The sequence below is a fragment of the Nanorana parkeri genome, unplaced genomic scaffold (genome assembly GCF_000935625.1).
Source record: "Nanorana parkeri isolate BGI_ZX_2015 unplaced genomic scaffold, ASM93562v1 scaffold291, whole genome shotgun sequence".
Taxonomy (NCBI): Eukaryota; Metazoa; Chordata; class Amphibia; order Anura; family Dicroglossidae; genus Nanorana; species Nanorana parkeri.
The window spans coordinates 433,337-445,806 of record NW_017306559.1 but is presented as its reverse complement, the minus strand read 5'-3'; the positions used below and the strand labels follow the sequence as shown (position 1 = coordinate 445,806).

The window sequence follows — 12,470 nt, the reverse complement described above, 5'->3', positions numbered from 1 at the left end:
TGACTACGACTTTGGGTTTGTGTTGATTTGCAAATGCAGCTTGCTTTTGATATCAGTTTGAGATCAATCGGTAGCCATTGACAAAAAGTTTTCTTTAACTCTTGGCGCTAATGGCTGCCAGCTGAACGATCCACTTGCTGTTGCATACTCTAAAGTTTTCAACAGTTTATCACAGTTTTTCACACAAACTTGAGGCGCTGCTCATCCAAGGCTCTGGGGCTTCCACCACGAACATAGAAAACAAAAGGGAACAATGGGGTTAGGACTTTTCCCCATAGTTCTCCTTAGGGTAACGGGAGGACACAAACTACACCCTAAGCTCAGTATACTGCGAGCTACAGCTCGCGGTATACTGAGACGCTGCAGCTGAAGCGGATCCCGATAATTATGTCTGGATCCGCCCAGCTGCGTGAGTGACAGCTGGCTCTGCCTATCCAGAGGCAGAGCCAGCTGTACCCGCCCCCGTCCGTTAAGCCAGTCAGCGCTGGAGGATCGGAGCGGGGAGGGGGGAATCCAGCCCCTCCCCTGTCACGGCTCTCTGCGAGAAGTGAGTGAACGCCGGTATGTGTTCGCTCACTTCCGATCTCCTGAGCCGACCTGTGACAGTCTCATTGTCACAGGTCGGCTAAAACTATGAGGTGAGTGAAAAGCACTCACCTCATAGTTCTCCTTTAAGTAGCAGTGACAGTTACTACTGCCTCAGGAAGAGGTCCCTAGTAGCCTTGATATGTTTTGTTGGCAATAAGGTTGTCAGAGCACATTGAAAACCAGACAAGCATGAGGTGCTAGTTAAAAATATTTTATTAAGAAAAAAGTAAATAGGAACAAGCAAAAATCAGTGTGCCCATAGTATCTTTCTGCCTCTCTGGCTATGAGGAATCAGTTCACCGATACCCATTTGCAGGCACCAGTCGTGCTGGTCATTCAACATTGCTCCAAGGGTATATACTAGCAACACTTTGAGGGCTATTTATATAAGAAGTGTGAGAATGTGATAAGTTGTCCATGGTGACCAATCTTATTTCATCTTTAATTCTCTAAATGCAACAAAGAATCTTATTGGTCATTGTGGGCGATCTCTCCCCCTCTCTACTTTTATGAATAGCACCCTTGTCAGCTTTGTTCTCAAAGAAACATTACATATATAACTAGCAATTTAAAGCAGGACTATGAGGTGAGTGAAAATCACTCATCCTCATAGTTCGAGCCGACGTGACAATGAAACTGTCACACGTCGGCTCAATAGATTGGGAAGTGAGCGAACACATACCGTCGCTCGCTCACTTCTCGATCCTGTCCCTGCAGAGCCGTGATTCACTCACGGCTCCCTGCAGGGATTCCCCCCCCTCTCCTGTCCGATCCTCCAGCGCTGACTGGCGGAACGGATGGTAGAGGGGGCGGGTACAGCTGGCTCTGCCTCTAGATAGGCAGAGCCAGCTGTCAATCACGCAGCTGGGTGCATCTCGACAGTAATGTTGGTATCCGTCTTGGCTGCGGCGGCCTCAGTATACCGCAAGCTCAAGCTTGCGGTATACTGAGCTTTGGGTCACGGGAGGACGCTAGTTTGTGTCCTCCCGTGACCCTTAGGAGAACTATGGGGAAAAAGCACTGACCCCATAGTTCTCCTTTTAAGGATATAGATGGTCAGAATGGATACAATCCAACAGGAAGAATTCCACCACTGGCCATTGCTTAGGCACTGAAGGGTTTTCTTGTTTCTTCACTGAAAGAGAAAACTCTTTTTAAAGAGGACCTGACACTTTGTAGGCCCAGAACTGCTAATGAGAAGAGTAGCAAAAGGGGAAATTCTATAGACACACAGACACCAGACTTAGGTTAAAAGCAGAAACATTTATTAAACAGTATTAGGGTTTATAGAGTACAAAAGTCATCTAGTACTATAAAACACCACCCTGATATTCTGATCATGTCATGTATTTTAATGGTAGACCATTGCAAAAATAGTTCATCTGTTTCTTCCCATGGTCGGGAAGGACATACTGAGAATATATTTTCATAGTAAATCCATATAATTTATCATTCAGCAGGAAACATCTCACCGCCACGTGGAATCTAAGAAGAGACTATGCATCAACCAACAGCACCTTATGACATCGCTCGCCAGCACAAGACCTTCTATAAGCATAGAAGACAGGATGTTTTTCAATCACATGTAAGCAATGAAGGGAAAAAAACCCCAAATGGTGATATACTGTAGCTAAACAATTCATTGCATTCCACTTGGCAGACCATTCAAGGTAGGGTGAACTGGAACCCCTTTGATTGGTGGTTTCTATTAGACATGTGCGATTCGTTTCGTTCCGAATCGAAATTCGGACGAATTTTCGGAAATTCGGACATTCGGATGTATCCGAATTCCGAATTACAGACATAACGAATCCGAATTTCCATTTCCGAAATTCGGTAGCGGTAGTTTGAATGTTCGTTTCGTTTTCGTTTCTTATTCGTTTCTTATTCGTTTCGTTCGTTGGAGCAAAGTGACATTAGAGAAGGAGAAAAATATTTCGAACGAAACAAATAAGAACAGAAAACGAAACGAACATTCAAAATACCGCTACCGAATTTCGTCCTAATCCGAATTGACTTTCCCACCCGAAAAACGAAATAACACAAATCCGAATTTAAAACGAAACAAAACTAAACAAATTTTTTGGCAGTGCACATGTCTAGTTTCTATTAGGCTGCGTTAGATATGGTTGGGTAGAATTGAAGACTATCCAGTAATCTGCTCCATAAACTATGTAGCAAATAGATGGGGTTGATATTTCCAAGGTTTCCGCCGAAAATCTCTTAAGAGATACATGTCTGCCCTATTAAATAATTGAGGTCCCATAAAGTGACCCTGCCACTATAATACCTTTTTTTGAAGAGAACCTGTAAAAAGAAGGATGTACAAGTTCGCTTTTCCTGCTGGCCACACTGCAGAAAGCCACACTATCGCTGAGAAATGGTCCCCCGAAATCTGCTGTGAAAACAGCACTTCCAGCAGTGATGGTCTTCTGGGTTCCCTACAGCTCTCACTGGTTCCTCTTGTTGACCTTCACATCTCCACTGTCTCCTGTAATGACTGAGGTCAACTAGTGACCTCTATGGGGGACTTGGGAGATTGTTACTCCCAGAAGTTTTGGTTTCCCAGTGAAATTTAGGGGACCATTTCTCAGCAATGTAGTTGTTCAGCTGCTTGGGTGATAAGATACAGTAGATGAGCATGTACTTAGTGATAGGGTCATTTTAAGTGGACAAAACTTTGGTAATGGGGGGAAGGATGGGTCAAAGGGTGGTCATGGTCACAAAGGGGTCACAGTTCACCCTACCCTGAATGTTTTGAGGGATAAAAAATCATCCAGTCCCTAGTTGTCCCTTTCTGGCCCCTACAGCTCTCACTGGTTCTACCTGCTGACCTCCACATCGCCACTGTGTCCTGTAATGAATGGGGGTCACCTGGTGCCCTGTACGGGGGAATGTCTTGGCAAAAAGGCTACAAATCTTTCAGTCCCTGGTTGTCCCCTTCTAGGCCCCAACAGCTCTCACTGGTTCCTCCTGTTGACCTCCACATCGTCAATGTCTCCTGTGATGACTGGAGGTCAACTAGTGACCTGTACGGGGAATGTTTTGGCAAAAGGGACAAAATGGTTAAAAATCACCCAGTCCCTAGTTGTCCCGTTCTGGGCTCCTACAACTCTCACTGGTTCCACCTGCTGACCTCCACATCGTCACTGTCTCCTGTAATGACTGGAGCGCAACTAGTACCCTCTACTGGGGAATGTTTTGTCAAAGGGGCTAAAAACCTTCTGGTCCCTAGTTGTTCTCAGAGCATGTGTATGTTTCTCATTGTCTGGTAATATCGCCACCCTAATCTCAGACTTATTTTTTCTGTGTGATTGCTAATAAGTTGCATCACATGGTGGTTTCCTATATTTTATAAGGATTCAATGGAAATCTGGTTCTTTTAAAAGTTCTAAGCCTTCCTAACCAATTCTTCATCATTTAAATCAAACAAGGCTGGAAAAGTAAGACTGTTACAGTTTAGGGTCACCAGCTAACTCAAATAGTCCCAGAGATCGGAGTGTGTGTGTCTGATCGTTACCTAAACTTTATCTGCAGGAATCATTGTGGCCCCTGGGTTTGTCCCCTAGTAAATACCAGGAGACTAAAATACAGGTGATGAGATGAGGTATGCTTCATATCATATTGTATATTAATATATTGATTTTTTTTTTTCATATACAGCTATGAAAACTTTCAAAATCCTAAGAAATCAGCTGGACAACTCTCCAGCGGTAGCAAGAAAGTAACTTTAGCCTAATACCATTAATGTTAAGAATCTACCGTAAAAGTAATGTAAAATAAACTGAGTTGTGTGAATAACTCAGAATGAATAAATACGTTTATTTTTCACCTTTTCTTTATTGCTCTTACTTATTTACAGAGATGAGTCTATCACATAACAACATTAGAACATAAAGTCACACAATATTTCGCTGGACCACCTTTAGCTTTGATTCTTCGTGGCATCATTTCGATAAGATTATGCAATGTCAGAACATTTATTTCCATCCAGAGTTGTAATAATTTGTCACCAAGATCCTGTACTGATGTAGGAGAGTCGGAGCACTGCGTAAAGTCTTCTCCAGCACATTCCAAAGATTCTCAATGGGGTTAAGGTCTGGACTCTGGTGGCCAATCCATGTGTGACAATGATGTCTCATGCTCCCTGAATCACTCTTTCACAATCTGAGCCCGCTGAATCCCGGGATTGTCATCTTGGAATTATGCCCAATGTGCCACAAGGGAAGAAAAAACCCATTGATGGAAAAACTTGATCATTCGATATATTCAGGTAGACAGCTGACCTCATTTTTTGGGCATATAACTTTGCTGAACCTAGACCTATTATCCAATGGAAGGCTCTAAACTACCTACTTAGCTTAATAGTGACTTATTTTTTTGGAAAAGCAGTGTACATCAATAGAAAATTGGTACCGGCTAGACATGTGCACAACAAAAAAGACGAAACAAATTAAAACAAAAAACGTTTTCATTCGTTTCGTCAAAGGAAACAAATCTTTATGTTGATTCGGAGGCAAGGAGCCTCCGAATCCAAAACCGCACACTGAAACCGCAGTATTTTGGAGTAGATCTTGGTATACACCAAGATGGCGGAGCCCACATATTCGAGCGCCGCCATCTTGGTGTATACCAAGATCTTCTCCAAAATGGTGACGTGCATGCACAGAACGCCCCGGTGGCCAAATCTGGCCACCGCTCGTTTAACATGTGACATACTCTCCGCCTCCAAGATGGCGTCGGGCATGCGCAGAACGTGCTGGTGGTTAATATGGCCGCCGGTGTGCTCTGAAAAGAAATTTATGTATCCCCGAATATCGTTTTAGTATATTCGGGCATATATTACATTTGTTATTTTGGATTCGGACGAAACTGCTGAATCAACTGATTTTCGTTGATTTGCAGGTTCGTCCGAATCCGAATGCACATGTCTAGTACCGGCACACAATCCAGAAAAACATGCCTCTGTGCGCCACACAGTAGCAGCAGTATAGCAAAAGTTCTGTAGGCACTGAGAGATCTTCAAACAGGAGTAAACGCCTAAAGTGTAGGTTTTATCTTACCAACATTTCAGAGTGTCACAGCCAGCCTTGCTCAAGGCGTTTACTCCTGTTTGAAGGCCTCTGAGTGCCTACTGAACTTTTGATACACTGTACAGTAATACCTTGGTTTAGGAGCATAATTTGTTCCGGAAGCATGCTTGTAATCCAAAGTGCTTGTATATCAAAGCGAATTTCCCCATAGGAAATAATGGAAATTCAGATGATTCGTTCCACAACCCAAAAATATTCATATAACAATGATTACAATACTGTACTGTAATATAATACTGTACAAAATATAAAGAAAAATAAACCAATTACAGGTACCTTTGTGGCCGGTGTGAGGGGGACAAGAGAGAGGAGGATTATTGTGTAGGATGACTTTCACTATCACTAACGGAATCACTGCTATCTCTTGACTCAATGGAATCTTTTTCATTACGTGAAACCTTAACAAGGAATCTATCCAATGTGACATTGCATTGTCGTTAAACAGATTAATCGCTCGCACTGCTACAAGCCTTTTCTACAAAATTTTGCTCTTATTGCAAGACATTGCTTGTATATCAAGGCAACATTTTTCAGAAATGTTTGCTTATCTTGCAAAACGCTCTCAAATCAAGTTACTTGTAAACCAAGGTATTACTGTACACATAAAGGCAGATGTAGTCCTATGTGTATAAACAAAAAATCAACTACAACTAAAGTGGAGACCATGCAGCCTGTTGAATCAAATGAGGAGTGCAAACTCCGGGGTAAAACAAAGAAAAACAACATGAGACCGCGCAAAAGACCTACCAGCTTCTACCTCATACCCTGGCCACGGGTAGAGGAGAGAGACAACCGCCAGAGAGAAAGGAAGCTGAAGCTGTGAGGCATCTGGAGTAAGTCTGCAGGCAAGTCGCTGAGCTCTGCTCAACCAGTGGACATCAGCAGGTCAGAACGCATTTCAAGGATAAATAATAGAGGTTTCCGTCTCACTTTCTCTGTCTCTCAGCTTTTAAGAGCGGATTCACATAAATGCCTGACAGTAATATGCATTACCACAGTAAAATAAAATGATGGCACCCGTGCCCGCCATTTATACATTATGTAGACTCGCACAAATGCACCTGCCAATGGATTCTGAATGAAGGTTCTGACACCTGTGCAAAGGCCCTTATTAGTACTGACCCAGTCCTCCCTTGGTGAACCGGTCCTCGATGTCATCATGTACTGCATTGCACATGATGATGTCAGCAAGAGGGAGGCTACACGACCAGCAAACAGCAGCGGCTTTGGTGGACCTTTGTAGTCTGAGGTCTGTTGAATCAGGTAAGTAATGACCTCTAATAGAGCGTTAGAAACCGCCTAGACCAGTGGCAGTCATCTTACTTGATAAAGGGGGTCTCAAGTGTGGCCCATGACATCAAAAGGGCCAAAAAAGGTAAAGCTGGCCATACACTGCTCAAATTTTGTCCGAGCCCTGCTCACTTGAATGAAATGCGAGCTGTGATGTTCAATTTGAGCCAGGTAGAAAATTGTCAGCTACAGTCGCTGTTTGGGTATTCAGACAGCCACGGGCACCGACTGTCGTAATACAATAGCCCGGCAGGGAAGATTTGTCCAGCCAGGCTGTTTAGGATGGATGGAGGAACCATGGGCGGAACAAAAGAAATTAATGAGTGTATGGCCAGCTTTTGAATGGTGTAAATAAAAAAAAGCCAAAACATTAACTACTAGACTCCAATCTTTCAAAGAGCTGAGTAAGAAGCAAAACAGACTATTGTCTGAATGGTGTCAGAGAGCTGCAGGTTGAAGGCCAGGGCTAAACCAGTGTTATACTCAGTATGTGGGGGGAGTGGTGCTATTGTTATTTATTTTTTTGGCCTTCCACGTCTAGCAAAGGCATTTATTTATCTATTTAGAGCACCCATTGCATGGGTACACACTCGCCCCACAGATGATGGAGGGTGTGGGTGCCTTCAGAGCCCGTCCTGATGTCTGAGGAGAGGCTTTGTGGCCTTTGGCTCTTTCACCTTTTCCCACCGTGGGTCTCTTTTCTGGAGAAGTACTTGGTGGACCGTCTTTGGCTGGTCCACCTGGTTTCGGCCTTGCCCGTCAGAAGCCTTGCGCCCCGGGGTCTTCGATAATTGAAGGCCCTTTCCTCTGTGAAGGAGAGCCACAGGATCCCTTGTGTGGTGTGATTTCATGCATCATTCTTTTTTTCTTACAGGGGTTCATTTTTGATGCATGCACAGCAGCCTTAAAAAAAAATATATGCCACTTTAATAATTATATCCCTAGCACCATTAGACCCCATTCACACTGAGCTACCTCAGCACTGATTTGAGCTGAGCGACTTTGAGAGACATTGAGTTACAGTGCTCATATTGTAGCGCTACTTATGGCATGGACTTCTTAGCTGCTACATTGGGCTGTATCCAATCAAAAGAAGTCTTGATATGACATAATTCCTCTTCCTGTTTCCTGCTTATGTTTCTGCTTATATTTCTGTGCAAAAGTGACATTTCTGTAGCGCGACAATGTCACACAAATTCGTGCGACATTGAGCTACACCATTGAAGTCTATTGGGCCAAATTGCATGAAATCTGCCGAAAAATAGGTCATGTTCAAGCGACAAGCTACATTGAGCTGTGAGATGTGAACAGCTCTATTGAAATGCATTGGACGAGCTACACTGAGGTACATTGAGCTGATGTTTGAGCGATTTTTTTGCTGAAATCGTGCGACAAATCGCTCAGGGTGAATGGGGTCTTAGGGGCCAGAGGGAGCTGCACTATGTGACTGAATAAAGCCACAGACAGATTCCCTTAAAGAATATTGCTTTTTGTTTAAGAAAAGGTAAGAATATTCACTGGACGTAGACTTATAAACATGCAAAGTGCAAAAACTTGAATGTTTCCCATCTGGGTAAATTATACATCTTTATGAACAAATTATTTTTGTTGTTAAGAGTTGGTGAATAACTTTATTTGCTCATTTCTGCCACATGACACCAAATAATTGGCATTTACACATCTGCTTGGCTAGGACAGCAGCCCAGCCCCACATTGACATTTCTGCCTCCTTCAGCAGCTCTCATCTTCTTGTGAGGGAACATTTGGCGGGAGATTGCTGCACACCGTGACGTCACACCGATGGTGCTCACCCCGGGAAGTTCAGAACTGATTGACACAGAACAGAACCTCACGTGATATAACACGAAAAGATAACAATAGAATATTTTTCATTCAGAAACGAATGACAAGTTGTGTTCGAGATATGTAAAAATATAGTTTATATATCGCATGGCTGTGCAAATTCCAGAGGGTGCGATGGATTCAAAACGGCGGTGACTGGAGCGATATATTGCTGTGTAATACTGATGTACGATATCCGGGGTGTTATTTATTATAGGAATATGTCATATATGAAGATTTTTGTTTATTATATTTGTACTCACTATGGAAATACAACGACAGATGTTTGTAAGCACAGAAGCGGCCCGACTCCGCCCACTAGCTCGCAATCCAGGGACCCGACTCCACCCACTCCCACCACACACAGCCTACCATCTGGATCCGCCCCTTTCCCCTCATGAGCCTCAGCTTCCTATCCGGAGCCCGCCCCGCCTCCTTTCTCCCTCCCGAGCTCCAGTTTCCTCCAATCCGCTTGGCACTGAGGAATTTCCCGCCAAACTACAAAACCGCGCGCTCCGTGCAGCGCGGGAGATTCTCATTCACTTCAGTCAGCGCTGAAAGACTAACACTCCCCGCCGGTACCGAGCAGCCGGGGGACGCTGAAGCCACAGCAAACGAGCACTTCCTTCACCTATTGCTTCAGTCCGGCGAGAGCTCGCCTCCCTTCAGCCATCATGTGGATCCAGGTGCGCACCATGGACGGCCGGCAGACCGAGCGGCTCGACAACCTTTCCAAGCTGACCAAGGTTGAGGAGCTGCGGCAGCGGATCCAGGAGGTGTTCGGGGTGGAGCTGGAGCGGCAGCGGCTCTTCTACCGGGGTAAGCAGATGGAGGACGGCCACACGCTGTTCGACTACAGTGTCAACCTGAATGACATCGTGCAGCTGATGGTGCGGCAGGTCCCGGTGTGTGTGTCCCCGGTCACCGAGGAGAAGGACGAAGTACCGGAGGAGGAAGAAGAGGCCAAGATGCCCGACATAGAGCCGGAGGAAGAGAAAGAGCTCCCCTCCACCGAGCTCGCCCTGTACAAGGCCGACCAGCTGGTGGACGCCCGGGACCTGAACATGGGAGCCTGGTTCGAGGCCCAGGTGGTGAAGGTGACCCCACACCCCTCTTCTGAGGACTTCCTCTACCACATCCGGTATGAGGACTACCCTGAGAATGGGGAGGTGCAGCTGACCGAGAAGGATGTGAGACCCCGGGCCAGGACCAAGCTGCCATGGGATGATCTTATGGCGGGACAAGTGGTCATGGTCAACTACAACCCCGATGACCCGAAGGAGAAGGGCTACTGGTACGATGCTGAGATCCTACGAAAGAGGGAGACCCGTACCATCAAGGAGGTATACGCCAAAGTCATGCTCGGTGACGCCGGCGACTCCCTGGATGACTGCAGGATCCGCTTTGTGGATGAGATTTTTAAAATTGAGGAGCCGGGCGGCGAGGACCTGTCCCCGGAGAGCCCTCCGAAGCGTCAGAACGGGCCCGAGTGCAAGCACTGCCGGGATAACCCCAGGGTGAAGTGCCACATGTGCGCCTGTCACATCTGCGGGGGCAAGCAAGACCCTGATAAACAGCTGCTGTGTGACGAATGCGACGTGGCGTTCCACATGTACTGCCTGGACCCGCCTCTTTCTGCCCTGCCCGATGAGGACTGGTACTGCCCCGAATGCAGAGTCGATACCAGCGAAGTGGTGCTGGCTGGCGAGAAGCTCAAGGAGAGCAAAAGGAAATCCAAGATGCCGTCGGCCTCTTCTTCCTGCCAGCGGGACTGGGGCAAAGGCATGGCGTGTGTTGGGCGCTCTAGAGAATGTACCATTGTCCCATCCAATCACTACGGGCCGATACCTGGGGTGCCGGTTGGCATGCAGTGGAAGTTCAGAGTGCAGGTCAGTGAAGCCGGGGTGCACAGGCCGCATGTAGCTGGCATCCACGGGAGAAGCAACGATGGCTCCTATTCTCTTGTGCTAGCCGGAGGTTACGAGGATGATGTAGACCGCGGGACTGAGTTCACTTACACCGGCAGCGGAGGCCGTGACCTCTCCGGTAACAAACGCACTGCTGAGCAGTCATGTGACCAGAAACTCACAAACATGAACCGAGCTCTAGCCTTGAACTGCAACGCACCCATCAATGACAAACAGGGCTCCGTGGCTAAGGACTGGCGAGCCGGAAAGCCCGTCCGCGTCGTGCGCAGCTCCAAGGGGAGGAAACACAGCAAATATGCCCCCGAGGACGGCAACCGATACGATGGAATTTACAAAGTGGTCAAGTACTGGCCTCAGAAGGGAAAGTCTGGCTTCCTCGTGTGGCGTTACCTGCTCAAGAGAGACGATGAGGAACCTGCTCCGTGGACCAAGGAGGGTAAAGAGCGAATAAAAAAACTGGGCATTGCCATGCTGTACCCCGCGGGCTACCTAGAATCCGTTGCTAATAAAGAGAGGGAAAAAGAGAATGACGCCAGTGCTAGCGCGCTCGAAACTCCCAGCAAAGGCAAGAGGAAAAGGAAGTCTGAGAATGCTAAAGCTCTGGTGCCATCTGCTGGCACTCCCAAGAAAACCAAAGTGGAAGTGTACAAACTGAGCGCCGAGCAGAAAGCTCTGATTCACAAAGATGAAATCAATGGCAAGTTATGGAATGACGCGCTGAGCTTCCTGAAGGAAGGACCGAAGTTCATCAACAAGGTGGAAGAGACCTTCCTGTGCATCTGCTGCCAAGAAGTGGTGTACGAGCCGGTCACCACCGAGTGCCTGCACAACATCTGCAAGACCTGCCTGGATCGTTCCTTTAAAGCCTCCGTGCATACTTGTCCCGCGTGCAGACACGACCTGGGCAAGAACTACAACATGTCTGTGAACAAGGCACTGCAAGCTGTTCTCAGCCAGCTCTTCCCTGGCTATGAGAGTGGCAGATAAGATCCCACCTTTTAGTTTGGGACAGTGTACTGTGCATCTGGATGTTTTGCCTTCAGTTCATGCTGTACTATATTTTGTTGTCTTCAAACTCTTTTCTATATACACAGTGCTATTATCAAAGTGGAACTCTAGCCCAAATTTTAGAGTAATGGGTTACACCAGGCTGGCGACATCAGCACTCCAGCTGTGCTAAAACTACAAATCCTGTCATGCCTCTAGTGGTCATGTCTGTGACTGTCGGTCTTGCAATGCATCATGGGACTTGTAGTTGTGCAACAGCTGCAGTCCTAAGGTTGCCTCTCCCTGGGTTGCAATGTGTCAGGTCTTTATCCCAGCTTCTTATGTCACTTTGTGTTTTTGTTTAGTGGTCATCGGGTCTGAAAATAAGAGTAAATCTCCCCGTTCAGCAGAGATGGGAAAAACGTGACAGTGGTTGTATCCTCTTTGCTCTGTCCATAAAGCAGAGCTGTACTGAGAAAATATTTAAGACTTGTTTATCATGTTTGAGCTGCGTTTTTCTGCACATGTATGGGGTGACTAGGGCACAAGGAATCCAATTGCTTTCTATGTGCCCTGTTCACACCATACATGTGCAGAAAAACGCAGCTCAACAGACATGGCGTGAACAAGCCCTAAAGCTGTTGCTTAAAGTGACACTAAACTCTGAATTGGTGCTGACACTGTCCTCCCTTCTGGAGGGTGGCTACTCTTGTTCCCCATGGTCCCTGGGGTGTGTTGTAGT

General features: G+C 46.3%; 2 protein-coding genes across 4 annotated transcripts in view; both read left to right on the top strand.

Annotated features, from left to right (window-relative positions):
• The window catches only part of PEX1 (peroxisomal biogenesis factor 1), a 58,372-nt gene extending 53,974 nt beyond the window's left edge, over positions 1-4,398 (top strand). For 2 of the 3 annotated variants that reach the window (XM_018557601.1, XM_018557600.1), the window contains 2 exons: positions 2,046-2,173; positions 4,252-4,398. In XM_018557601.1, the coding sequence (XP_018413103.1) occupies positions 2,046-2,173; positions 4,252-4,327 (204 nt within the window). In that variant the 3' untranslated portion in view covers positions 4,328-4,398. The remainder of the gene's footprint in view (positions 1-2,045; positions 2,174-4,251) is intronic. The other variant, XM_018557602.1, reaches the window with a different exon arrangement.
• Positions 4,399-9,456: 5,058 nt separating this feature from the next.
• On the top strand, positions 9,457-11,728 carry LOC108787904 (E3 ubiquitin-protein ligase UHRF1-like). Its single transcript, XM_018557595.1, has one exon. It carries the CDS (start codon positions 9,488-9,490, stop codon positions 11,726-11,728), a length of 2,241 nt encoding a protein of 746 aa, XP_018413097.1. The 5' UTR covers positions 9,457-9,487.
• Positions 11,729-12,470: the final 742 nt, after the last annotated feature.

Coding starts and splice junctions, on each gene's coding strand:
- LOC108787904 (XM_018557595.1), top strand. CDS start 9,488: ATGTGGATCCAGGTGCGCACCATGGACGGCCGGCAGACCGAGCGGCTC.